At 47.8% G+C, this 27,938-nt stretch overlaps 7 protein-coding genes across 7 annotated transcripts; 6 read left to right on the plus strand and 1 right to left on the minus strand.

The window, feature by feature from the left end:
* Nucleotides 1–1,627: 1,627 nt before the first annotated feature.
* Nucleotides 1,628–6,167, plus strand: HD556DRAFT_1443790 (uncharacterized protein; the record flags this gene model as incomplete). Its single annotated transcript, XM_041306681.1, has 7 exons — nucleotides 1,628–1,882; nucleotides 1,935–1,973; nucleotides 2,024–2,083; nucleotides 2,162–2,224; nucleotides 2,281–3,233; nucleotides 3,292–5,291; nucleotides 5,347–6,167. The coding sequence occupies 7 exons, from the start codon at nucleotides 1,628–1,630 to the stop codon at nucleotides 6,165–6,167; spliced, it is 4,191 nt and encodes a 1,396-aa protein (XP_041159808.1).
* A 101-nt stretch (nucleotides 6,168–6,268) lies between these two features.
* On the plus strand, nucleotides 6,269–7,258 carry HD556DRAFT_1443791 (uncharacterized protein; the record flags this gene model as incomplete). The annotated part of the gene is made up of 1 exon (XM_041306682.1): nucleotides 6,269–7,258. The coding sequence occupies one exon, from the start codon at nucleotides 6,269–6,271 to the stop codon at nucleotides 7,256–7,258; it is 990 nt and encodes a 329-aa protein (XP_041159809.1).
* A 1,545-nt stretch (nucleotides 7,259–8,803) lies between these two features.
* HD556DRAFT_1443792 (uncharacterized protein) lies at nucleotides 8,804–10,645 on the plus strand (the record flags this gene model as incomplete). The annotated part of the gene is made up of 4 exons (XM_041306683.1): nucleotides 8,804–9,242; nucleotides 9,304–9,698; nucleotides 9,755–9,921; nucleotides 9,973–10,645. 4 exons carry the CDS (start codon nucleotides 8,804–8,806, stop codon nucleotides 10,643–10,645), a joined length of 1,674 nt encoding a protein of 557 aa, XP_041159810.1.
* A 2,244-nt stretch (nucleotides 10,646–12,889) lies between these two features.
* On the minus strand, nucleotides 12,890–14,578 carry HD556DRAFT_1308778 (uncharacterized protein; the record flags this gene model as incomplete). Its single annotated transcript, XM_041300193.1, has 6 exons — nucleotides 12,890–12,908; nucleotides 12,966–13,527; nucleotides 13,673–13,945; nucleotides 13,997–14,100; nucleotides 14,156–14,284; nucleotides 14,343–14,578. 6 exons carry the CDS (start codon nucleotides 14,576–14,578, stop codon nucleotides 12,890–12,892), a joined length of 1,323 nt encoding a protein of 440 aa, XP_041159811.1.
* A 4,637-nt stretch (nucleotides 14,579–19,215) lies between these two features.
* HD556DRAFT_1527592 (uncharacterized protein) lies at nucleotides 19,216–20,370 on the plus strand. Its single transcript, XM_041309350.1, has 3 exons — nucleotides 19,216–19,549; nucleotides 19,608–19,720; nucleotides 19,772–20,370. Exons 1-3 carry the CDS (start codon nucleotides 19,374–19,376, stop codon nucleotides 20,191–20,193), a joined length of 711 nt encoding a protein of 236 aa, XP_041159812.1. The 5' UTR covers nucleotides 19,216–19,373; the 3' UTR covers nucleotides 20,194–20,370.
* Nucleotides 20,371–21,635: 1,265 nt separating this feature from the next.
* HD556DRAFT_1443797 (uncharacterized protein) lies at nucleotides 21,636–23,409 on the plus strand (the record flags this gene model as incomplete). Its single annotated transcript, XM_041306684.1, has 6 exons — nucleotides 21,636–22,059; nucleotides 22,112–22,170; nucleotides 22,221–22,297; nucleotides 22,355–22,964; nucleotides 23,017–23,147; nucleotides 23,205–23,409. The coding sequence occupies 6 exons, from the start codon at nucleotides 21,636–21,638 to the stop codon at nucleotides 23,407–23,409; spliced, it is 1,506 nt and encodes a 501-aa protein (XP_041159813.1).
* A 3,904-nt stretch (nucleotides 23,410–27,313) lies between these two features.
* HD556DRAFT_1479446 (cell morphogenesis protein N-terminal) lies at nucleotides 27,314–27,767 on the plus strand (the record flags this gene model as incomplete). Its single annotated transcript, XM_041308595.1, has 2 exons — nucleotides 27,314–27,466; nucleotides 27,500–27,767. Coding segments are annotated over exons 1-2 (412 nt in total), but the record flags the coding sequence as incomplete, so codon positions are not given.
* Nucleotides 27,768–27,938: the final 171 nt, after the last annotated feature.

Here is a 27,938-nt window from a genome sequence, read left to right on the forward strand (position 1 = left end):
CAAAATTGGAACACAACCAAAGTGTGACAAAAGTCAAAACGGACAAAATGAACTACTTTAACGGTTTTACAACATCGGATGTTGTTAAACTGCTTTCATGAGCTCAAAGTCATGCGCGCGCATTAGAAATTTGCTTGTTAGCCGGCTTTACCATGCACGTGGCCTGACTTATTTTCTGTGGTGAGGATCGTGGCTGGTGGTTATCGCCGCTGCTCGCATGAGCTCGCGCCCCACAGTCGCTTTGAAAACATACCTATATATATGGTAATGAAGTTAAGTTAGCTTGCAGCTATTACTTTTTTTGGAGACGCGCATTTCAAGATTGGATTAGGAAATATACACCCATTGCACATTCACACACTAGTACCGTTCCTCGTAACAACAACACATATGGGCAATCATAAGTTAGTTTGGATCTCAAAGAATGTGCACTGGATGCGCGCGCATTAGAAATTTGCTTGTTAGCCGGCTTTACCATGCACGTGGCCTGACTTATTTTCCGTGGTGAGGTTTAATTCAAGGTGGGGTGGCGCCAACCTGATGAACAAATTGGGTAACAGTAACCGAGGTAAGCCTCACCTTGACCTTGATACAAGGCAACAGCCTCAAGGCCTCACCTTCCGGCAACACTAGCACTATTGACATAATGGTAATCAAGTTAGCTTGCAGCTATTACTTTTTTCGGAGGCGCGCATTTCTAAATCGAATTAGGAAATATACCTCAGACTGGCGGCTGGCCCAATGTGAGTGGTCGAATTTGGAAATGTATTTGAGATGCTACTGCTATCGCAAAACTACCGACGGGTGAGGATACGAAGCTGCTCGGAGCACGTATTAGTGAAGGAACAGTGCCATACTCGGCAAAATTGCTTCTCAGCAGCAAATGGTAACGCAATAGACTCCCAAAGTGTCGCGAATACTGTCGATGGCAGTCCCAGTCCACGTTCCAGTGCACGATCGTTTATGATTGCCCATGTTGTTATTATGAGGAACAGTAGCAGTGTGTGAATGTGCAATATGATGATTTCTTCTAATAAGTCATCCGCAGTAGACCAAACAATGACAAACATGGTGTTGATCCAAAGTACACGCTGACGTTCATTTCTACTAATCCAAGGACCAAGCCACTGTTGCCAGCATCCGGGAAAGCATCCTCGCATTGATTTATGTAAATATGCCTTGCAGTGTGGACCGCTAGCGAAACCCTGTGCCCCAGCTGTTATGACTGCTGTCCAAGAAGCCATCTTCACGTTGATAAGGATATCTCTATGTATGTATGCCACCAATAAATGCTTGGCGCGCGTTCTTCTGTCGACGGGGCCTCAGGGTTCGGTATCAACTAAAGCGAAGGCCTGGCGCGAACCCAATGAACGCTTATGACATATTAGTGCGCATCCTTATATTGATGGGGCCTCAGGGTTGGCATTAATTAGAGCTAGGGCATGATGCGAACTAAGGCCAATTGTACTCAGCTAGGGAAGGCATCCTTACCCGACGGAGGTATCGTTTAGGGCGAGGGCGTGGTACAAACCCTTGCGCTTCTCTGCTGGCATCTAGTAACATAAAGGCAAGCTCTGTTAACTTTACGCCAATAGTTATCGTTTCCCCTACTTCTGCAACCTGATCCATGGTCTTTCGATGCTCTTTCTGCTCCGCATCTTTCGACGCCAAGAATGCTTATAACACACATACTAGGAAATGCACGCCGACTATCACTTTCAAATTGTCCGGAGAGGAAATCACCATAAATCGAAATGCTCGTGGAGTATTCTTATGCTACTGTTCTGATCCCAACTGCCCCCGTCCGACCGGTTATTCTACTCTCGACAGTCTCAAAGCCCATCAGAAGAAGATTCCAAATTGCCATTGGGTTCCAGAGAAGGTAGGATGGGTGTATCACTATTTAACCCATACTGATTTTCTTGGTCCGATAGCTCAGGGCCGCAAACGACGCAAGTCTTGCTATTATGGTTGTACCTTCAATTATAAAAACAAACATTTCTTGCTAATCATAGCGGTACAGTCTCAGGAGCCTGAGCTCGAAGACCTCAACGCGGCTGCTTCTCTCGATAGCAGGCCTGCTGTAAATGAGGCAAGTCAATCGCGCTGATGCTGCATGAAGTCTCTCGTCGCTCACCGGAGCCTTCCGTTATGTCAATAGGATGCCATAATGTGTTCTCCTACATTGAAAGAATGCGATCCTATCCTAAGGATGGTGGCCGTGGTGAGGCACAATTTACTATCCTCTAGTATTGCGGATGTTCATCATTATTCTCACAGCCCGCCGCAAATGCTGGCATTGATACACTGTCTACCACCGAGGACGGGGAAAATATTGACGCTCGAATGCGTTCGCCTTCACCTATTAACTCTACGATGTCGATGTCCATAACTGATGCAAGGCAAAATCTACTTGATTCCCTGTCTATCCTGCCCAGGCCCCGCTCGCCAGATGCATCTGTGCCGCCGCACCAGGGTCCAAGTTTTATCCGTGATTCATACCTCGATACTCTTAACCTGGCGGTGAATGCAGAATTCAAATTCCTTTGCTGCGAACTCTGCGAAACGGCCGTACTAGCCAAGCATGCGGCAAGTCATGTAAAGAAACATCAGGGCTTGAAATTTGACTCAACCAAATTTCGCAAAGCTATATCGGAAGCTGGGGTCCTACCAGACTTACCTATAGTATCATCTGTTAGATCGCCCGTACAGGGACTATCCATCCAGGAGGCCTTTGCGTGCAACCACTGTAGCAAGGTTCTGTTGTCAGCAAAGAAAATCGGGGAGCACCATGCTGGTCAACATAAAGACGCACCCGCTGCTAACGCATGGAGACCTTGCAAAGCGCAGCGTTTCCAAAAAGGAGGCGGACAGACTGGACACCAATTGTTATGGGAGGTCTCCGGTGACTCTGAGGCAGGTGCCACGACTACAGACCAGGTTATTCTCGATATCCTGAACAAGATAGGGGAGGAGTTAGTTGTTCCGACCGTGCCCCAGGATGACCGCATGGTCAGCCCCTGGTTGCTCACCACCCGGTGGCATGAGCATTCGTGCGGTCACCTGACTGAGCGTCTGCGCGATATGGTGGCAATACCTAAGGACGATGACGACGAAGACCTGCTGAAGCTTAAAGAGGCGGTGGGTGTATACTTTCAGGATGCTCTAGATCTGTTACCCACAACAGACGAAATCACTCTGCAAAGGCTCAACTCACCCGATCCTATAAAGCTGTGAGCATCCCTAGTAGCGTCTAAAAAAGGATCGGCTTCTTATTTAATCGATGTTTAGCGGGATATCCAATACGCCGTTTCATAAGCATCAGGAAAAGGAGACTATGCGACGATATATCCTACCTATAGTGGCCTTGCTTGCAATGCTTATACGCAGCGATGAGTCCAGCGATTATCATATTCCAATGCCTCCCGATTTACAGCGCCTCGTTATCGCCTTGGACAGCAGCGTAGCCAGAAATTCCCCATGCCAGTTATGCGACATATCTCTTATCGTCCACCAAATCTTGATGTACATCTGGACCACGAAATGGAAGCGGACGGCCGAAAATCTCATACCAGATCCCACAGAACGCTGTCTGGCGCTTCTGACGCTGCAGAAAGATGGGTCGTTTAAAGAGCCCAAGGACGTCACCGGGATTATAGCCAAGGACGAGTACTGTATCCGACTGGCCTTTCTCACTGAAATCAGAAACAGAGTGGCGTTAGGAGAGGCAGAAGATGAATCTGCTGCTTTTGATCAACTAGAGCCACATCTGACGGAACATAATCACTACACCTTCTCTCGTCTTCGTTCCTTGCAGCATCGCGCCTCATCTCTTGCATATAGCGCTGCAGGCCTTCCTAGTATCTGGTGGACTGATGCAACCACCTGGCGCACCATGCTTTACAAAGGCAATCGCATTGACCTAGATGATGTGCGCAAGATGTTGGCCGACACAGAGGCCAAACTAGTGGATTTGTGGGAAAACTCCGTGTTAAAGGGCTTGCATATTAGGATCGACTACCGCGCCATCGCTGATGACTTGACCAACAAAGACGTTGGATACTCCTTCCTGTCTGACCCACGGAACCCGTGCTTTGCTAGAAGAGACCGGCTACTGGACGCATTCTTTCACAATAAAGATATATTTGGCCACTTTGGAGTAGTACGCGAGGGCAAAATGATATGGAATAAAGGAAACCTCAGGAGATGGCTGCAAGATTACGCCGATTTCCACAGCCTTCTGCTACTTCGATGTGAGATGCTGAGTGGAGCTCCTGGACGAGGAACGGAACTGACGGCCATGACGTATCGCAATACCAGTACCCGACCAACGCGTAATCTCGTCATTCTAGGCAAACATGTGGCGATGCTTTGTCTTTATTCAAAGACGGGTGCCCTCACTGGAAAGGACAAGTTGATACCACACAGCTTAGACGCGGTCACCGGCGACATTCTCGTTCAGGATCTCGCTCTTGCCAGACCTTTTGCAGAATTTGCTGCTTCCGTCTGCTTTCTCGACACGACCCGGGTCAAGGAGCTATATCGCCAGCAAATGTTTATCAAATTTGATAGACTGTTCAACTCCAGCGACCTATCCTCCGCTATGACACGTCACAGCCTTCCAGCCCTCAATTACGGTTTAACGATCAATTCGTGGAGGCACATACAGACTGCTTGGAAGCGGAAGTTTAGGTGTTCAGCTGAAGATCTTCTCGAAGAAGATACGGAAGACACTGTAGACGCTCTGCAAGCCGGACATTCACGCGCAACAGAGAATCGCTTGTATGGACTCAGCGTGGAGACTCTAGCAGGCCCAGCTGAAGACGTGCTACCGTTGTTCTTGAATGCCAGTACCACGTGGCAGATCAGATGCAAGACCGTTCCAGGAGGAGCCTTGCTTCCGTATGCTGAAGCTCGATCCAACCATAACCACAGTCCCCCTGCGCTGACGCAGGATGCCAGCCGGAGCAAAGGAGCACCGTCAAACACCTCACTAGCGCCAAATGCGGATGATGTCGCGCACAGAGTAATCGAGCTGCTAATGCCAGTTCTCACCAGTACGATACAGGCGACTATCTTCAATGCCGTGGCTAGTCTTCCTAAAGTCACACCGCCGCCGGTCTCCGGGGGTATGCATAACAGCGTCCCAGTCCATCAACATCAGTTCCAGGACGAGTCAGAAGAGGACTATGCCTCAGAGGCTGAAAGTTGCGTCGATGAAGTCCCGAACATGGAGAAGAATCCCAGAGAACCAGAGTCACTGACTATTTCATCAAATGTCCAACCGCCGCGTAAGTTCTAGCTCTCATATGAATATTATCTGACCTGATCTATACGACGACATAGCATTACGTACGCCCAACATCGACATAGTAGATCATGCTCTGACAGCCATGAGAACAATATTGCATGATCAATCAGTCGCCTGGGCTTCTGAGCAACAACGCCAGGCAATGGCTGCAGTGCTGGCCCAGCAGATTGATGTGATAGCCGTTCTTCGTACTGGTGGAGGTAAATCTATGCTAGCCGTCATTCCAAGTATACTGGAGAAAGACAGAGGCGCTACAGTCCTAGTCCTGCCTCTAAACTCTTTGATGATGGACTTTCAGCGACGGCTCAAAGGCATGAGGGTGCCATTCCAGATCTATGGTGCCAACCAAGGCGGTCTCAATCCGAGAGAAAATCTCATTCTGGTTACAGCCGACCAGGCTCGTACAAAAGGCTGGAGAGAATCCATAGCAGTTCTCAACCAGCGCAAGCGCATAGCCCGGCTTGTGATTGATGAAGCTCATCTTCCTCTTATCGCCAATGACTATCGGGAGGCCCTACGACACATCTATGAACTTCGCAGCCTAGCTGTACAGATGGTTCTTCTCACCGCCACCCTGCCACCCGCTTCTGTTTCTGATCTCAAGTCATCTTTTGGTTTGGGAGAGGACGCCTTGGTGGTCAGACAGTGTACCAATCGTGAGGAGCTGACCTACTTCCTTGAAAAGGTACCGCCCACAGATCTCATATCCAGAGCTGTTGCGTATCTTGGAACAGGGAGAGGGCTACTTGGGAGAACCGTGATAGAGCTCTGGTATTTGTCCCTACTCTTGCCCTTGGAGAGAGAGTGGCGGAAGAAGTGGACTGTTCCTTTTATAATGGGAATAGGCGCAGCATGACGGACGAGGATCGGAACTTCTGTATTACCATTCTTGGGTGAGAGGGGACAGCAAAGTCATGGTCGCCACCAGCGCCTTTAGCACAGGCAATGACTACCCCAATGTCCGCCTCGTTATTCATCTTGACCGGCCCTGGGAGATGTTGGAATTCATCCAAGGACAGGGAAGGGCTGGTAGAGACGGCTTACCTGCTAAATGCTATGCCCTTGTTCCTCCCACGGCATAGCCGTCCACTGCGCCACCCCCGGACCACAAAGGCAAGATCTGCAATGTATGAGCACCTTTACTTGTACGGTCTGAAACGGTGCTTGCGATATGGGATTACTTTACATAACGACGGTATTGGAATCAGCTGCCGCGCCCTGAGTTCCAACCAGCTTTGCTGCGTGTGTGCCTGCGATCCTAACCACAATCCCACGGACATACGAATCGCCCCTGCGCCTAGGCTTAAATCTGGATTCAGCAAACCCTCTCTCCCTCCCTGTATTGCTCCAATCCCCGCAGCCTCATACAGATTCGCACCGGCAGAAAATATAGGATTTGTCGAAGCCATGAAGCGCTCCAATAACCTCAGATCAGAACGAGAGCAGGCGGTGACAGACCGCGTTCATAGCATCCGTGGGGCTCTGGAATTTCTAAAGCACACTTGCAGTTTCTGTAAAGTCTGGGGAGGTCAAATAGAGGCGGACCATGCGCTTAGCCAGTGCCTGCGCCTTTCGTCTCAGCCCGCTTTATCCTGGGGCCAGTACATAGACTGGCGGCGGGAGCTGGTTTACAGCACGAACCATAAGAAGATATGCTATGCTTGTCACGTCCCGCAGATCAACGATGATCTACACCGGCAGTTCACCAAAGCAGGAAAAGAACTCACGTGCGAGTTTGCCGATATCGTGGCCCCCGCAGCATTGGGAATTTTCCTCCACCACCCCACGCAGCAAGAAGCGGCGGTGCATTTCAACCAGACGTCGATGTGGTCCAGTCTAGCCAAATTTACGAACTGGCTGATAGCTGAACCGCAGCCGGGATCTTACAGTAATCTTTTCGATCTCTTTTTGTGGTTCGTAAGCACTAGGGGAGCACAGACGCAGTAGTCATAAAATTCCCGCTACCTTTAGGCAATGGGTCTGTAGGTTTGCTGTAGGTCATGTTTTTTGCGGCGTTGTGTATTGCAAATTCCCTTGGTGATAAGTTATGACACTCCGACTCCTAAGGCCTAAGGCCTAAACCCATGCCAAGTATAATAAATATTATGTAATCGGGCAACCCGTGACAGGGACAACGTTCATACGCTTGTTCCAACTTTGATCGCATGGAAGAAAGACTCGATATTCTTTGCCACTGACGGCCGCGTTCCTCACAGCAGCGTAAATGATAATGTATTACATGAGATCTGGAGATACAGTAAGTTTGTTATTCCAATCATGACATTACTACTATTGATTTCAGTTCAATTTATCCCTTGAAACGACAGTACCATCGCCGTTCACTTAGTAAAGGGGTAACTTGTTCGTACTCGAGTTCAAGTTAGTCACGGCAGCGGGAGATGACTCTGATTCGGACGGGTTCTCGAGGCCTGGCACTTCTAGTAGTCACGGTAGGGCCTTGGGAGTCAGATTTAACCTGACGAAGGAGTCGCGCCAATGCATTTTGATGTGTCAGTGAGTACCATCAATATTATATCATATCGTTGCCGGTTCGAATTGAATATGTGGGTGATGCTGATAATAGACTCGGACTCCCAACTCCTGCGATGGTCCTCGTATAGCATTATTACTCCCTCCGAGTCAGCACGCACAGTGCCGTGGATCTGTCTCGCCGCATGTCAGTGGGGGAAGGGTATGGTTTCATATTTATGCATAAACATGGCTGCTTAGTGACAACCACCGCACCCTCTAGGGTTTGTGCAACCGCACCAAACTTCCATTCCTCACACACTAAACGCACCACCAATGATGATGAACACGTCAATGATCGCTACGTCGCGCGAACATGTGGAGACTAGGCTTCGATCTAGAAGCACTAATTGGGCCTGGCCCTGCTAGTGATGCTTTGCGCCATGGCATCCAACTGTTTGACGTGTTTTTGTACCCGTTCATCATGTCTCGGTGATATTCAGTCGGTGCCGTACGGCAAACGGTTTATCTCCGCGTCTGACTGATCGTTGATTTGAAGACGCCGCTGTATTCATTTCGTTTACCTGACACGCTCAGGCTGCTGGCAGCGGCAAGGTGAATTTCAATCACCACGAGCCGTGCATGTGACTAATTGTGACCTTCTCGAATTGATCTCAGGACCTCTACCGCACCACACTATACACGAGTAAAAATCCCGTATACTTACATGGTCAGAGTGCACAGCTCGATTGGGAGAATCGTAATGCAAAGGCCCTTTACTAGCACTGAAGCCCTTGATTGTGAAAGGTATGGGAGCAATATCATCATCGGAGATGGTGCTTATTGTTCAACTACGGCCAGTATTCTAATACGTTTGCACGATTTTTACTGATCGCCACGGTGGCGTGGAAGCCCAAGCTCACTGAAGAGCTGGCTGTGGTAGTACCACGATGACAGTTTTCGATAACTATTTAACTGAACATTTGACCTTCAGGTTTCCCCATTCTTCAGAACATTCAAATTATGTCGTTCGATCCGATTCAGTACCTCCCAAATCAGAAGGACCAAAGACGGTGTCGAGCGGTTTCCGAACGGTCGTCACACAAGTCCACGCACACTGGACATCCCTATCCACGCAACAGTGCCACTAGTGCCAGTATATCCCGCACAAATTCCCAGGTCTCTGATAACATCACACCGGGTTTACTACATGACGACCTCGACGGTATCCATGGCGACCGAAAGCTCAAGCGCAAAGGCAAACAGCCAGAAGCGCCGAAACTAGATCTTACTAAGTATACAGCCCGTGAACGTATCGCAATCGAGTGGATATTTAAAAAGCTTGAAATGGACATGCTTACATGGAAGGGTTGGCTACCGTTCGCCACCGCAGCCGAAAGGTCTGTGGCAGACGTATACCTTTCCGAGGTGGTTGCGCAGGCAAACCAGAAATGCTGTAGTAGTATGTCATCCCGCAGCCTGAGCCTGTGCGTCGGATCACCAATGACTGATTTAACGCCCAGATATCATTTTCACAGAGTCTTTAGCCTCTGATCTGATTCTATCACTTGAATCGTGTCGTACGAAGCTCGCCGATGCATTTGCAGCATTTGCGTCCAAGTATGATCTCCAACCACCAAACGATTCTCAGATGACCGCTCCTGCCCGCAAAGAATATATGAAAAAACGTCAATCATCACTTCTTGATCTGTCGAAGGAAAACCTCTTTACAAACTTTCTCCACGGGTACAAAATCAACAGCAATATCGTCAAGCTTCTTATGTTCAACAATGAAAATTTCATAGACGGCCATATCTACAAATGGTACAAGGACCCCGATTCGCCTCTCTACGACGAAACGCTCAGGCGCGGTTTAACCACGACCCCAATCATGTTGTTGGCATGGTCAGCGGTTGCGGTGAGTGATACGCTATTCTCGCGTGTATAGCTAATGCTTAGTACTGTATATTTTAGCTGCGATTTGCAATTGACCGTATAGTCAATCCACGTACTCAATTCAGTTGGGCGAAATACGCTGATTGGCACTCTGAGGTCATTAAGGCCATGGAGTGCGCTTATGTGCATCCAGTCCATGGGGAGGAGTTTAAAGCACATTTGTCAGAAATCCACCTAAGAGGAATGTAAGTGATTTCTACAGCCTATATGCACACACCATAGTCATTCTTTTACAGGGAGGTGATGACGGAGTCATTGAACAATCTACGCGCCAGGACCGTCTACATACCCGCGTCAGCATCTGAAATGTCTCAACCGCTAGAATTGTTCAAGTTAAAGTTGAACTGTCATAGTATCTCGCAGTCCTCCACTATGTCATTGCACTCGACTAGTGCTGAGCCATACTTAGATGTACCTTCCAAGTCTCCACAAATGCACGCCTTCGCAGGAGGCTCATCGATACCCCCTTTCGCAGACCTGGAAGATTCGCTCATAGGCCCTTCCCCATTTTCCGCCTCCGCAGGAGGCTCATCGACATCTCCTTTCGCAGACCTGGAAGACTCGCTCATAGGCCCTTCCCCATTTTCCGCCTTCGCAGGAGGCTCATCGATGCCCCCTTTCACAGACCCGGAAGACCCGCTCATAGACCCCTCCCCGTTTTCCGCCTCCGCAGGAGGCTCATCGATACCACCTTTCGCAGACACGGAAGAGTCGCTCATAGGCCCTTCCCACTTTTCACGACCCGTTGGCAGTTCACATTATCTGCGACCCGAGATGGGGCTTGACTTCGTACAGTCGCCGCCCCAACTCGAGATACAAGAGAACTACCACCCATATCTTCAACAGTCACTCAGTCTGGCGCCGTCATTTGATCATGATGATCGGCCCTATCATCTACACCCGTACTAAGATCCATAGTTTCATATTTTCGTCAGCTGTAGTCCTGCGGAGTTGGGTCCATCTCTCATATGCTTTTCTCTTTCATTTATGTAGTTTTTTTGCTGCCGTACTAGTACTTGGAGTCCTGGCCGCCACACCTATTAATATTGCTGTTCGACTCATTCGACATATGACATATGACATAGTATGAGTCTTTGACTCGGAACATCCACCAAAGTACTGCTACCCACATGTTACTATTACTGTAGAGGCCAGAGTCTATCACAGCACGTGCATTCGAGAGGTACCAGCACTGGCCGGGCTGCATCATCTTGGCAAGGCGCCTCGCGTCATCTCACATTTCAATACATGCGGCCAGTTCCGGCGAGCATCAGTTTGCTCGAAGGTTGGTGTGAGCATTTATGGGTATAGTTAGTAACGTATACGGTGCAGGGTCCATGCTATCATTATGGCTGTGCAAAATCTGGGCAGCTTCCCATGGACAAGTGATTGTCTATAGACAGTGCAATCGAAATAACCTTGAGGAAAAGCATCAGGTACGACCTCAGATATCAGATGATGCTCTCGCGAAGGCCGTGGTACGCAGGTTGTGATACCTTGCAATTATCACTCTTGGCCTGCCACCAGTTAGCCAGCTAAGCACAGTACTTCACTCTTTGCCAAATGTTGAATGTATCACTGATCATCATGATAGTGGACAATGCCGAAGACAAGGAAAAAGCTTCACCTTCATTTCTTCTCGCGATGGCTCTATCTGCAGTCCGTGATCTCTAACGATGTGTGAGAACTGGATAGGATCGGCAAAGAACAGTGATGGCGTCAGAACATACTGTGACGACAACGATCAATAATAGACCATACAGACTAAAAGCGGACTGACCGAAACAACACTCGTGCGTAGGCAGACGATGATTGTAAGTTATATTGCTGCAATATGCTGCCCAGTCAGAACCAAGAACCACATCGCTAGCTGCAGTGTTGACTACAAGAAAAGGAAAATCAGTCGAGAGACTCATAGTGCCATCCATGATTGAAATCAAGGCTCGAAATGGGACGTCGAAAGCTGTATTTTGACGGAGTATCAGGTGCGCTGTTCCAACTCGGAGCCTTGATCGGTTCGAAAATGAGGTAACACTCAAGTCCGAACATCCACAGAACCAACCCCCCCCCCTAAATAATGCTTTAAATCTTTAGTTATCTTCGAATGATGTTCTGAGAATCGAGATCTAGGGTACAGTTGAAAAGTCAATATTTTTCAACAGCTGTTTATAATACCTGTTAATAACTGTTAATAACACTGTTGAAAAGTCATCGTGTCTCAAGGCCTGTTGAAAATTGTGGATAAATCCAGGGTGTGTGGGAACATTTTGAATGAACTTCTGAGGCTCGAAAAAGTACAATTGGACCCTTCCGACCCCACAGCCTTAATTTTAACTCCATGCTAGACAAATGGACAGGATTGAAGTTACATGTGCGATATAAGTAATCTATTCACTGGTATGTGCCATGGGCTGAAAAGATGAGACCACGAAAGGAACCTATAGGATATCAACCGACAACTGATGGTGAAGTTTCATGACATCGACAGAGACCTTCATGCTGTTACCACAGGAGTCAAACCACCTACCAATGATGTGCCTGCAGGCTATACTGTCATAATGATGCATCAAAACAGGCTAACTAGCATATTTTGATGATGCATCAACTATGATAGCGAGCAGTGGTGCATCAACCTCATCCCTATTGGGAATGTGATGCATCAGTGATGCATCATCCTCCCGCACCAAATTGGGCTGCACCCAGCATCCGTTCGCTGGCATTATACCCTGGTACCTTGCTTCCCTTGTCTGTACCTTGCTTACTTACACTAGATCCAGGCATCCGTCTGGCCATCTGGCTATCTAACTCGTTTTTGAAAGGCCTCTTACCTTTCCACAGTCTTCACTGAAGGCTTGTGCTCAAGTCAAATACGTGCATGACATCATTTTTCAAAATTTTACCACTAAGTCCAGCTCCCTTTGTAAAATATGTATGCAAGGATGAATTTATCCCGCAGAACTGAAACACCGCTGCGCCTTGAATGTATGAACTTCGAACTGAGCGTCTTCCTGTATGTCTGCTTGCACCGGGCATGCGGAACAATATGATAGCGGACATTTACATTTCGTTCGTACAACAAGAAACATTCAATTTAATCACTATTACTGACATGGATCTCGCAACAAGATATGTAGATAAGACACTATTTACTGATTATTTATGCCGAGCACGCCTAGGATGTAGTCATATAAGTGCAATGCAACTTGAAGCACATAAAGGACCGACTTACTTTGTTGGCCCGCCAATATCGTGGTCACGTTCTCTTGCATTGAAGGGTTTGCGCATTCGGCGATGCCCATCTGGGAGTGGTTGGATCTCATCTGCCGAGGAAGTGGGCATGGTCAGTTGTGAATGTTGTGGTGTGCGCCTTCCACAACGACGCTGAGCTCCAGCTTGGACTGCTGAAGTTGGTGCCGCGCCAGCACCATCAGATTCATTGGGTGTTCCCATATTTTCAACATCGGCATGAGGAGCCGGAGGGATAACGACTTGCGAATATTGGGCAGATGATGCATCATCAGCAGGAGGAGCCGGAGGAGCCAGAGGAGCTGGAGGGATAAAGACTTCGGGATATTGAGTAGATGATGCATCATGGGCGTGAGGAGCTGGAGGGATAAAGACTTGGGGATGTTGGATGGATGATGTATCATCAACGCGAGGAACCGGAGGGATAAAAACTTCAGGATATTGTGTAGATGATGCATCATCAGTGCGAGGAGCTGGAGGGATAAAGACTTCAGGATATGGATTGAATTGAAGGGGGGGGGGCTTCGGGGAGAGCGTCCAAAATGCTGATGTTAAAATTTGGGTCATTGATGAGAGCAGTAAACACTTCGTGGTCAAACACAGGTAGGTTGGGAGGGTTGTTGAACGAAGCCAAGTGGGAATCACTTGGGAGCTGAGAACCAGATGATGCATCACCTAAGACCCACGCACATGGAAGTGATGCATCAGTTGATGCTATGGCGGCGCCAAAATCGTCTTCGATGGATGACTCAGACTGAGGAGTCATCCGGTACATGCCCGCAGTGTTGATTTGATGGGCACTGTTTGGTAGGAGATCATCCAAGTCCTCTTCTTCCACATGACAACCACCATGCTCACTGCCACTCATTGTCGCCCACTCCTCATCTGAACCGTCATGCGAGTCTGATGATGAATCTTCTGCTTCCTCAGCATCTGAGTCTTGGGGCAGTGTCGACTCAAATGCTAGTGAAAAGGTGAGTGCATGCTTTCGAACTGACACTTATATTGACGTACCGAGAGCATCTTTGACGAAGGCTAGGAATGCACCCTGCACCGCATCAAAATTGGCGTAAGTCTGATCAAACTGCGCCCCACTCTCAAGTTCGCCAATATGATAGCTTCATAATATTAGGTAAGCGCACTTCCTCATCAACTTGAACACGCATCACTCACTTGAACACAGACACCTCTCCAGTGCTAGGATCCTTCCCTCCCATAAGGATCGTGAACTTCCACCCACCCGTGGCATGTGCAAGGTACTTCAGGATCCGATCAAGCATAGGACCAAGCTCACGGATAGCCCTGCAGTTTTTAAATGCGCTTGAGATACAACCATGTGATCAACGACAGAAGTACGTACTTAATCTTGGTTGCGTCGTCATTTTTTGGCATCTTCCCCGACTTCTGGCGTAGACGTGCTTTTGCATACTTTGCCTTTGCCTTTTGGTATCTCCTTTCAACCTTATTCTTGACGTCCTCGCATTCTTCAGAGTACAAACGGCACATGACCTCGCAGCGCTTATTCAGCTTTGGCCCGCGGTCAGTATTCTTTTGCTGGAAGGTCCCATTGACCCGCCACCTCAGTTGGCCGAACATTCGTTACCGGACCTCATGATTCCCGACATTCTCTAACCTACTTCTGCGCTGTACCTGATTGATGTTCCTAGCTAGTAGTGTACCTGATATTCAATCCATCACCGGCTGTTATTTGACATTCAAAGTGAATTAAGTTGCCGAAGACTCGACTGGAAAATTGACCGAAATACAAATGACCGAGCTGCAAAGTAATTGACTGAGCTATATATACTGTAGGACTGCTAACTAGCATGTTGTAATGCATCACAAGAAGGCTAAGTAGCATAGTTGATGCATCACCTCTGACTTGTAGTTAGCAGACTTGATGCATCATAGCTACAGGGACTGGTGGTGCCTGCTGACATCAGTGAATTCATGAGTCCTTGATTTTGTAGCCATGGGAAGTATAAGATGATATCATTATGCTACGGCTGAATATACCTATGTATATGGCAATAAATATTAGTTATTGGTACATAGCCATGAATCTCTGAAAATTCATTTTACCATGAGGAGTTCGCGACAAGATTACAACATTGCACTGTTGCAGCAATCAATATGCAATAGCATAGTTAAGTTATATTTGTTGACTGATACCATATCCCTTCATTTATGTTTTAAACTACCAAGTGATATAAGGCTTTATCGTGGAAAGAAACATTAGCACTTGTAACCTAATTTATATTCTTATGAGAGTTTCAACCAGTGAGGTATGATGGTGTAATTAGGTACCATTTGTTGAGCAACATCATATTACCTTATTTATGTTTGACTTACAAAACTATATAGATCAGTTCAAATATTGCATGAATTACAATGTCATCCAAGATCATGCATGTGACTATCACCTTAGCCTCAAATTTTACCTTAGAATTTTCGGACAACCTCAATTCCACCAGGAAAACCCCAACTTACTTAAGCTTGCCTTAAACAGACTTGAGTCATACTTAGTGACTTAGCCTACTTTGCCAGAAATTCAACTTTGACATATACAGAAAAAAGTTGTTCAGTTGTATTAGCATACATGTTTTGTTACAGACTGCACTAAAAAATACAAGATTTACTATGTGGATGATGCACGAGAGAGGAAACAAATGTGGCTGAGTTGATTAAGTAAGATTAAGCAAGTTGAATTTGAATTTTATATTTGGCCATCTACGCTCACACATAAGCTGGGGTTTTCCTGACCAGCGCAAGTGGTTGAAATTGATTTGTCATTGTTTGTGCAGGACAGAAATTTTCATGCAAGTTCCTTTCAATCCTTCTTTCACCGCTACTACCACCACCTCTCGACTCAGCATCTTCATTCCTCCCATTTGTGGTGGTCCCTCCTTGGCCTTTTCCTTGTGGTACCTCCTTGGCCATTTGTGGTGGTTCCTCCCTGGCCTTTCCTTGTGGTTCCTTCCTGGCTGTTCGTGGTGGCCCTTCCTTTCCTCGTGGTTCCTTCCCGGCTGTTCGTGGTGGTCCGTCCTTTCCTCATGGCTCCTTCCTCTGGCCGTTCATGGTGGTCCTTCCCTTTCCTTTCCTCGTGGCTCCTTCCTGGCCTTTTTTCGTGGTTCCTTGTTGGCCTTTTCTCGTGGTTCCTTGCTGGCCTTGGTCCCTCCTTTCATTCATCTCTCTGCTATCTTTCCCTGTTTTATTTTTGTCCTGTAACTACATATGTAGTATTTAAATATAAATAAAATTAATTTGCTTCACAAAATGAGTGCTGAGTAGTGCCTCCAAAGTCTGGTCCCGAACCTTTGCGGACTGGACCATTGGTTCAGTCACAGGTTCGGTATTTCTGCTGGACTGAACCCCCTAATAGGTTCAAGGTTTGGTATTTTCCTGGAGCACGTGAACCGGTCCAGACATGTCTGGACCGGTTTGAACCTGATGTATTTTTATCCAACTTAGATTCTCGAACTGGCAACGAAGCCTCATGTTTTTGGTAAGGTTTTCTGTTTAAGCATTGTGCTTGCCCATCAGTTTACTGTCTTCCCCCCCCCCTTCTAGCCTACTTGCAGTAACTACATTACCCTCATCCGTGTTCTTCTCTTGGTCCCTTCAGCAATGCGACTTATCAAGGTGCCAGTACATTCACAACACGTTCACTGTTTATCACAATTGACCATTGCTAACTCATGTCCTGAACGACACAACCACACGAAGGCCTCATCAAGAACTTGAGGATTACCTAGATGCACCACTTGAGGATGTCGACAATGTAGTGGGCTGGTGGGGGGTACGTCTTATTGTTTGATTTATGTTGTTTGCATACTAATACCATCAAAAAACTTTGCAAGCACCATTCTATCCAGTACCCGACCATCTCCCGCATCGCGAAGGATTACCTTGCCATCCAGGGATCTGCTGTTGCATCCGAGCATGCATTTTCAAGTGGCGGCATTACTGGAACCACATGTCGCAGCCGTTTGCAGCCAGCAATATTCGAGGCTCTCCAGTTGTTCAAGAGCGTGTACTGTCAAGGCCACATTTCTGCAACATCCCAGGCTGAGTTTGCTGCTCCTTACGATAGCCGCATTGTCGTTGAGGAAGAGTTTTAGTAGTTATTCATACTAGCAAGTTTTGTTCTCATTTTTTTGTCAATTTTAAGATTTTTTTGCAATTCAAACAATGGTTCAAGAGTTTGGACACATTCTGAACCTGAACTGAACCCTTCCGAACATGTTCGAAGGCGTGTGGTCCAAGGTTCGGCCACCATGCCTGAACCTGACCAATGGTCAAGTTCAGGGTTCACAGATATAGGGCCATGAACCTGACCGAACTGGACTTCGGAGGCACTAGTGCTGAGGATGAGAATAATTTGGTGCTGGTGACAAAATGGCAGGTTGTTGCAATCATTCTGACAGATATCATGTAAATTTTGCAATTAGATAAAGCATTGTAAAGCTTTATATTTTCACGTCAATTATTTGATGCTTCAGAGTTGTGAACCTCCCTTTCGTTATGGCATTTCATAAAATTTTATACGATAATCAGGGACACGTCTTTCCTCTATAAGGCCAAACATAACAATGTGATCGTCGATAGCAAAATTATGCTAGTTCTCGTGATTATGTACTATATATTGTTATTTATTGCTATCTACTTTCCTCACGGGTTCACTGATGGAGGACACTGGACATGACAGTGACAACTCAGAGGACTTTCAGATGGACCAGAACAAAGCGCCATTGTCGAAAATGAGGCCAGTTGACTGAATATTCTAATTTTCCACATTTTTTCACTGGGAAAACATTATTCACACTGTTGATAAATATTTTTCAGCGGTTAATAACTATTAGTTGAAAATTGTTTAAAACACCTGTTTATAAATGGTCTGAGGGCCTCAGTCTGTTTATAAACAGCTGTTGAAAAGTCGCGGGGATTTTTCAACCGTACCCTACTGAGATCGTCACACTCTGTCTTCAGCCTAGCATAAGTAAGTGTTAGAACTTACGCTAGCAGCTCAATTACTCTCTGTGCAACATCATCTGCATTTGGCGTTAGTGAGGTGTGTGACGGTGCTCCTTTACCCGGGCATTTTGCGTCAGCGCAGTGAGAAGATCCTCAGCTGAACACCTAAACTCCCGCTTACTCATCGCTGGATATAATCATTGCAAGCAAGGCCACTATAGGTAGGATATATCATTGCATAGTCTCCTTTTCCTAATGCTTATGAAATGGTGTATTAGATATCCCGCTAAACATCGAGTAAATAAGAAGCCGGTCATTTTTAGATGCTATTAGGCTGACAACTTTATAAGATCAGGTGAGTTGAGCCTTTGCAGACTGTCGTGGGCAACAGATCTAGAGCATCCTGAAAGTGTACTCCCACTGCCTCCTTAGGCTTCAGCAGGTCTTCGTCACAACAATCGATGTCCAGTATGTTCACCTCCTTTTCTCCAGTGAGCGACGAGAAACTTCATGCAGCCTATCAGCGCGATTGACTTGCCCCATTTACAGCAGGCCTGCTATCGAGAGAAGCAACCGCGTTGAGGTCTTCAAGTTCAGACTCCTGAGACTGTACCGCTATGATTAGCAAGAAATGTTTGTTTTTATAATTGAAAGTACAATGATAATAGCTAGTGTTCTGCCAGTCGCCGAACATTCGCCAAAGTCAGTGTACCTTCACTGGTGAACGTCCCCATGGTCACATGTGAACGTGAATAGTACTAGTGCCAGGAGTCCAAGGGAAAACATTATATAATCACATCTGATTGGCTATGGCCTGCCTAAGCACGAACTTGTCATAAGAGTTTTAATCGTTCAAAATCTCATCCGCCTGCGGGAATTCTGTGTCATCAATACCCTCGGCGTCCAAATCCAACAACTCATACAGCTCAATCTCAGCATCCAAGCCTCGTATGGCCGTTTGGTAGAAAGATCCGAGCCATTCTTGAGCACGAGAGAAATCAAAGAGATCCTTGATAGGAATGCGCTGAAAGTCAGAAGGATTAGCAGCTGCCTCCACCATTTCGGACATCGTGAATGCCTCCTCATCCTTGACAGCTCGAATGAGGTGTGCAGCAATTTGCCACAGCCCTCTGCGCTCACAAACTCCACTGCACATCTGTTGGGGATCACCAAGCCCATATTACAATAGTAAGCATTAGTAACAGATACGAGATGGTATTTGAGAGGACTTTACCTGTTCCTGTAATTGCACACTCGTCTAGTGATGTGCACGGCTCGGCTTGAGGCCCTGGGCCGGCCCAAGCCGGGCCCAAATAAGCCGGGCCCAGCCCAGGCCTAAGTCACGGCCTGAGGAAGGCTTGGGCCTGGGCTTGAGTTTCGAAAAGCCTGAGCCGGCGGCCTAAGCCGTGGCTTTGGCATGTTCAGTGGCACTCACCGGAGGTACGTTTCCCGACTCTATTTTTGTCTTTCTAAGCTTCTGACTTCCATCACTTTATCAGCTTCAACTCAGATGGTCCTGCACTGTCCAACATATCCAGCAATTCACCCTCCTTCAAGGCCTTATCTCTTGTCTGTTGCTACGGAAAAGCCACGGTGAGCTGCCAGCACTATGTCCTGTGCTTTGCGAGTTTGACATAACTCACTCTACCAGGTTTCAGTTGCGCAAATCGATATTTTTAGTAAATTTAAAGCCTTTTGTGCTTCGCCTTCACAAGTGTCTGCGTGATTGCGCACCCAGTACTATCTTTCAATCGATTTATGTTGGTACGTGTCCCTCTAACATCCCTACCTGCTACCCACCCATGACAAACACAGATGCCGAGCACCATGTTGCACGTCCCGTGCGCAAAACGAAACCTACAGCCACCCTTCTTCAGCATGCCGAGCAGGCAGCACTGCCATCCCAAACCAAGGCAATTAACGAGTTCCACGCTGCGGAGGCTGCTAAATGTGCTGCTGAACATACCTCCACTTCATCCACTACCGAAATCACGCAATCTCCACCCACCTCTCCCATACCATCAGCGCCGTCTGTGAAATGTGCGCTACGACACAATCTTCTGTTCCGGGAGCCTCAACCATCATCTCTCGTTGAGTTGGATTACCTGGACGACAATGACGAAGAAGCGGAAGCGGACGCAGAGACTGGTGATGTTGTGGATGGAGAAGAAGCTTGGGACATGATGCTTTTGGGTGATGATGCCGAGGACGTGTCGGATGTTGAGATGGACGTTTAGATACGTTGTATTCACGCTGTTGCTTGTTACTACTAGCCTACACTAATGAGCATCTGTTGGCTTCCAAAAGCCGCGGCCTGGTTGGGCCCAAGCCCCGGCTTTGGGCTGGCTTGGGCTCACGGCCTAGGCTCTGAATTTTTGTGAGCCTAAGCCCTTCGAAGCCGAGCCTAAGCCGGGGCTTTGAGCCTAAGCCGGGCCGGAACATCACTACACTCGTCTCGTGCATGATCCCGCAATCCCAGCCGTACCTCGCGCTCATCACACACCCGTTCTGCTGCAATGTGATGTTCAAGTACTGTAGAGTTACGCACCTAAGTTCGACCTGATATGGGTGTGACCGAATGAACATTAGGTTCGAAAGTTCGAAGGGGTGTGTGACGTGTGACATGTTGCGCATAGGTTCGTTGGGTGAGATGACCGACTGGGCTGGGAGTCTCATTAGGCAGACGTATTTCTTTCTTTGTACGAGCGCAGAGACACATTGCAAATACTCAATATAAGGACTTTTGGCAGCACTAGGACTTTTTTCGTGTTTTTACTGCATGTTTTCGTGTTTTTACCGCATGTCACAACTTAAGTTCGATGACCTCAAAATGCGTGTGACTGTCACACGAAATAGGTTCGGTTCGCTCGCCCTGTGATGGTGTGACGAACTTAAGTGCGTAGCTGTACAGTAATCTGGTGCAGATTACTTTTGCCTTCTGCTGCACCATTGATGCCGGTTCAGAACTCTCATAGCCAGGATGTTCTGTAAATTCCGCCCACCACCAGCCCCGACTGGTACTATGAGTCTTCTTCTTGCTGATAGCAGCCATGAGACAGTTCCAACGAAGGAGAACGAGTAAAACAAGCAAGTGCTACATTCCACGCTGAGAGCCACAAAACTTGACTATATAGGCGAGGGCACGAGGATTCTGCATGGATTATTACAATGTGTGATAGTACTAAGCGGAGCTGCGCAGCGCTAAGCGCTTACTATTATCTGTGATCATTATGTTTACATGTTTCTATATGAGGAATACAAGGACTCATGGCACCCTACGAATTCACAGTCAGGTGAATGTTGCCGACAATCACTGACTTTCTCACCCTTTGCATTCACTGAACGAACACTGCGGTCACTGACCGGCAGAACACTGATAATAGCGGGAATCAGGTAGATTTTGCCTTGCATCAGTTATGGTCATCGACATCGTAGAGTTAATAGGTGAAGGCGAACGCATTCGAGCGTCAATATTTTCCCCGGCCTCGGTGGTAGACAGTGTATCAATGCCAGTATTTGCGGTGGGCTGTGCAAATAATGATGAACCTGTAAGACATGTATATTTGGACCTTAGTGGCAAGTGGGAAACCCGGTTAAAAGCTGAACGCCGGCCAAGCCCCTTGCGCCACAGCCTTCGCTTATAAGGTGTGACTTCAACAAGAAATCACTCTTTGAAATCATGCCTCCCGTCCGTTTGTTACAGTATAACAGTGGCTGGCAGTCTCAGCCCCACATACTTCCTGGATCGTTCAGAGGACCGTCCCCAGGGAACGTCAAGAAGCACTCTACCCCTACAACAAGCCTGAAAAGTCGAGCTACCGTTGTTGGGGAGCCAGCTTCAAACCTTGAAGTATCAAATGAACACCAGGCAATACCAGAATTGCTGAAGCCAAATAACATCGAAAATGTGGAATCAGGCATTCAGGATCCCAGGAATGTCAAAAAGCACTTGACACCTGCAACAAGTGTTGCGAAAAGTCCAGCTAGCGCCGTTGTTTTAGAGTCAGCTTCGAGTTTGGGAGTAACAAACGAACCCCACTCAATACTAAAGTTGCTGAAACCAGGAAATATCGAAGATGTGGAATCAAACACACAGGATCCTGGTACGTGTGTTGCAACTCACGGACCATGTAATTTATTTCCCAAACTCTGCAGGCTTGCGCCAATTGATTATCAGCAGACTTTGGAACGGTGACGATGGGCCCGAAGTTGAGGTACGAGAAGTTGCGTGTTTCTGATTTTTCTCAGGCTGATTGCCGTGTAGGTATTCTCGAACGTTTCAGAAGAAGATTATCAATATGTTTTGAATGCTATTGGATCTGACCACAAACTGGTTCGCAAGTGAGTGATTTCGTCCTTTTCTGAATTTGAGCTGATTGATTTTGCACTTTGCTTCAGACCGTCACACATCCCCAGCCTTCGCCAAATCGTCGCCACCCTGCCCTCCGCAATACACGAGGCGATCCTAGTGCCTTTGCGCACTGCGATGGGGATCGTTATTGATTCTTTCGTCATTCCTGACGATTTCGAGGTCTCTCTGCCTATCCACATGGGGCATATGCTAGACGCGCCCGCTACCGCAGAACTCCCTTCCAGTGATCAGAAGTACCACCTTGGCATACCAGACTTGGTATTGATGTTTCAGACGCGCGATGCTGAAATCCGTCCCTACTGGCCATTCGAGGTGTCTGTTTCTCAGACATCTGAAGGCGCCATCACGCAGTTGCAAAAATTCGCCGATCGGAACCCGCACGTCTTAGCCGCCACCCACATCAACATCGTTGAAGCACGGAAACACACCTCACCCACATATGAATGGGGTATCGAGAACGAGCTCGATCGGAGGGGCGTCCAGATCGGAGAGTTGACACGGTCGGAAAATGGTGGGTTCGCGTCGCAGTCTCATACGTGGTTTCACCCTGTAACAATCACTGTAACCACGTGGATTCGCCCTGCTAAGAGACGATTGAGCCTGAAATCGCGTCATCCTAATTATCATGCGACCGCTGTACGTATACCTCCCTGTCGTCTAATATTCACGCTAACTATTCACATTCCAGGTACTCTACCCGGACCGAGACGAGGAGGGCCTGGAGAAAGTTCAACGGATGTTCCAACGCACCCTTGAGAGAGTCCGTGACACAGTTTCCGAACACCTACGCACTGAGCATGCGCATGACGATACGCTCCTGTAAGCACTAGTATTCACTGATTATCGTAAATTCATCAGTTCTATTTTTTTTTTCAGCGACTCACTCCAGGTTGTCAAGGAATGGTCTCCACCAAATGAGGTAGTTAACTGGAAGAAATGCACCACACAACTGCGGGCAGCAGTGAAGCAGACGGGGTTCGACCGATACCGCTCATGGCACCACACCTTTCTCAAGCGTGTAGCTGATGAGACCGAGGATGCTGGAGCTGGGCCGAGCAAGAAGAGAGGAAGGATCGCATAATACGTCTCGTTCTACTGCGCGTCTCGTGTAGAGTGTTTCAAGTCGCACTACCACGCGTTTTCACCACTCAGTTTTCAAATTGTATTACTACATGTTCTCATCGTTTTCTACGCTGTATCGGTCACATGATGTTGTTTGTGTACAACGACTTATACAATACGCTTCGTACAATACGCTTCGGTTATATCAACAATCATCATGGGGTGTTCTCGAACTCAGGTCATGTTTTCAGCTCCTATATTTACTGCCAATGCTATACATACTTCGTGCTTCGTTCAGAATCACGGATTGCAAGTGGTGTCGTCGCGAGAAGAGATGAAGATCAATCTGCTTCGACATACATTTTCAGGAGTTGGTGTTGAAGCAGGAGCTGCGCTAGGTGCTCCCGAAGTTTGCACGATGATCTCGCATGGTTTTTCAGAACATCATTCGCTTCTCGGCTATATAGTTCGAGAGGTGTCTGGACCTCTGTCTGCGTGTGTCTGTTACATCTATCAAGGATATCGCGCGTGCTGCGGGAGAGGACAATTCTCTTTTTCGTGCCAATCGTGTCTCTCTTACTTTGCGCTGATGCAACGACTCATGGTTTGCAGATTCAATCGTCGTCCTCGCGCTGGACGTTGGTCTGGCTTTCCATAGGTGACCGTTTCAGAGTGGATCGTGAGCCTGCGAACGTTGACACGGTCGTGTTTCTTTCGGACCCTTTGATCTATGCACGTTTTCAGGCCGATCACGCTCTCGGCGAAGGTTTGTGTCTTCTCTTCTCTTCTCTCTCAGAAGTTCGCGCTTGCGGCTTTCTCCAGATCACGTGCTCTGTCCAGACCCGGGCAGCTTCGTCATGGCAAGGGGTAAAACGGTCCCCTTGCCATGACCAATTTTCCACGCTCTCGGCGAAGGTTTGTGTCTTGGCAGCTTCGTCATGGCAAGGGGTAAAACGGTCTCCTTGCCATGACCAATTTTCCGAGCAGTGGCGCAGCATTTTCCTTGTGCCCCTCGAAAGCTGGATATCTGAGACGGACATGGTATAATTTTCACACAGTGTACGCTCGATGCTGAAGCGCTGATATCTGAGCCACAGGTTTCAACTCGCGCAGCAGCAGACTAGGCAACACTCAAGCAAGTCATCGTGAAGAACATCCCTCGTCATGCAGTTCTGAAACCATCGCACGCTATCTATCGACTCCAGAACCAGCGCTTTGCCTTGGGAGAGAGGGTTACTATGGTTCAAGATTCAGGTGGAGTTCCATTGTCTGTGAAGGGCGTTGTCATTGGGTTGAACGCAGTCGATGGATGTCATATGGGATGTGCCATTCATGTTTGGTATAACGCCTGAGGACAGGTAAGTGGAACGCTTCTTCTGGCTTGAGACACTTAAACTTGCAATTTGTAGATACTCTCAGTATCGAGGTTCGACTGTGGAGTTCAATTCACGTCTAAACCTGAGCAACCCCCAAGTCATCGCTCCTACCTCCCCTGGCTCGATGCACCCTTTCTCGCCAAATCAAATCACACTTTCCCGCATCGAAACTCGTCAACAAGCGCTTCATCCTCGCTATCCGAATACGAAACACTGGAATGCGAGAAGGTACGCATTGCACGAACCTTTACCGCCCTCCGCTGATTCGCATCGTTCCTGCAGTTTTCTATCACATTCGATCTATTCCTGTATCTCACGTCCTCTGCCTTCAATGCAATGGCGACGCTATCCTTGCTTTTCGGCATATACAATACGCAGCACAGCACCTGATAAAATGCCCTCGTCCCCTCACCGATTACGAGCCGGATCAAGATCGCAAGTCCCTACCGACTACCTCCTTTACCTCCCAGCACATTGCTAAGTCCGTCAGGCTGAACCAGCCAGCTTCCTCTCTCTCCACAATCGCACGATCATGCATCAAGCCTGTCGCCCTCCGACTCTCCCAGTCAAGCACCATGCAAGGCTGCCAAGGTGGCAGAGAGGGAATCAAGGGAAAAGGAAAAGATGCACTTGGTTGTGAGTGGCGGCCCAACATCTCCTTCACATTACAACCGCCCATTCTCATGCGTCGCATCATTCCCATCGCACCCATCAATCCCATATCTCGCATCAGTCGTATCATTCGCATCACGCCCTTCAATCCCAGTCGCGCGCGCGCTGGCATGCAGGGAAGAAGATGGCAGAGCGATGCCCACACCCTCTCGTCTGCATTCTCCGTCGTGCTCCTTGAATCAGGCTGAGGAGGAGATGGTAGCAAAGCCATTGGCTGAACGAGGCGCTGGTAATCACACCTCGTACGCTCCTGGTGCTCTCGACCCAGCAATTGAAATAGTCGATTCCCACTTCCGGCGGAGCAATTGTTTGGACCATCTGTACGTACCCTCTTTTTCTCTCTCATCGGATTCAATTGACACCTGTGCACCAGGGTGCAGAAATTGTGCAGTTAATACTAGACCACAGCAAACTTCAGTCACCTGACATCATTTCACGATTGTCAATTCAAAACCCAAAAAGTCGGGAGATTTCTTCTGATCTGTAACCGTTGCTAATGGCGCACCCAGGTTCAAGCCTATACTCGCAAACATTATACAAGCTCATATCCGGTGCATATCTTAAGCCATCCACATTACTCACCCAGGGACAAACGTATCAAATACGAAGCAGAAGAGAAAGCTAAAATAGCGGGTTTCCCTACAGCGAAGGAGTTGCGAGAGGCTCAAGAGACTGCGGAGGCGCGGCTGAAACGGGAGGAGGAAGCAGCAGAGAGCGTGGGCTTGGTGAGTTGCCGCGCACCTACCAGTCTCGATATCTGTGAGCAAACGCAGAATCATAGAAGCGGAAGCCGAAAGATCTGATCAGCCATCGGTCATCCAGGTGAGCAAACTCCAACGATTATTGTTTTCGGTGGGTACAAAACGACTCATAAAAAAAGGCAACAGAAGAGGACATGGTTGACGTGAGTTCAACAATCAGTGTACTAGTCAGCTGTTTCAATTCAAATTTCCAGGATGATCTCTACTTTCAGGTGAATTTTGACAAATTCAATACCCATATCCGTAACAAAGTCAGTATCTGCTTCCCGTTCTTGGCTTCATACTGATGTTATTTGCCAGCTCATCGAGATGGCTGTAGGAGAGCGTTTTAATCAAAGTGCTGCTCTTGTCATGCGAGCCACGCTAAAGTTCGATAGGTCTCGTCTCGTCAACCAAAAAAGCCTCTAGTGCTTCACTTGTCAAGGATTATCTTGGTCTAATGTCCGGCGTAGACAATCCGACGCCAGCTGGTAAAGCGGCGTCGTTCATAAGTCTAGCCGACAACGAAGTACATGTTGAATTTGAAATAGTTAGCAAACGCCTGCGAAGGCGCGTGCTGGAGGCAGTGGCTCGGGAACGACACGGAGACGACGGCGTGAGGATAGTGCGTCTACTCCTCAATATTGGAAAGATGGATGAGAAGCAGGTGCTTCCCTTGTTGGTTTCATCTTAACATATCTCTGATACCGAACAGATAGCAAAGGTGGCCATGATGCCAAACAACGTTGTCCGGCCACTTCTTGCGGCACTGTCATCCGACTTTTTGATTTCGACTCAAGAGGTACCCAGAAGCGCCGACCGTAATCCCACGCGGACATTTTATTCATGGTACTTGGTGTTTCTAATTTGTCAGGATCATTGACGCAACCAGATACCCAGGCACGCTGATGTACCAAAAGCATATTCTGTGCTGTTGGGACACCTGTACAAGACGCTGTATAATATAGGTCTTCGGTTCAAGATCGCTTTCGCCGATACGCTGACTCGCCTCTTACACCTCATTGGAAAGGTACTTCCTATCCCCTGGTTGGTACTGATACACGCTAACATGACCTTAAGACGGCGCAGGCCGAAGTCGATCATCCACAATAGGAAAAGGCGATCGAAAAGATGGGCTAAGGAGATGATGAGTAAGCCCAGGTATTGGCATATCGCCTATCCATTGGCTGTCACGAGCCTTTGTGTTGCGCCTCACCAATACTTCCTCTGCAACTGGACAGCTTGTTTTGAGTATGGGCTGTCAAAAATGAAGGTTCAAATTCAATTAGTTAAACGCTTTTCTTACTGACTCCTAATTTAGGAGAAGCTTCATCGGATTCCTGTCTTGAATGGAATCGTTCGATTGATCTGGACATACCTGTATCGATGCCAGGAGCCGTTGGCGACGAGCACCACCAAGTTGGACTCCCTCCTCAAGCACATATTCCCTGCTGGACGGTCATCAATTTTCCACCACGAGGAGCATCTTGAGCCCTTTATCTGCATCGTGCATTTTATCTTGTCGCGTTATTTCGACTATGGGTTGGGATTCTGCATGGATTTACTTCAAGAAGCTGTCGTGAATTCCTCATCCATAAGTAATCTCACGGGTATATTGGCTCCTAAACGCGTTGCTGTATCGGCCCAGGCTATCCTCCTAACCTTAAACGCCTTCGAACGCGAGGAGTGAACTCCTACATGGCCGTCTAGTGTCGATTTCACTGCTGTACCATCTTGAGATGATTATCCTTCATCTTCTG

Source organism: Suillus plorans (assembly GCF_016647745.1).
Source record: "Suillus plorans strain S12 chromosome Unknown HD556scaffold_31, whole genome shotgun sequence".
Taxonomy (NCBI): domain Eukaryota; kingdom Fungi; phylum Basidiomycota; class Agaricomycetes; order Boletales; family Suillaceae; genus Suillus; species Suillus plorans.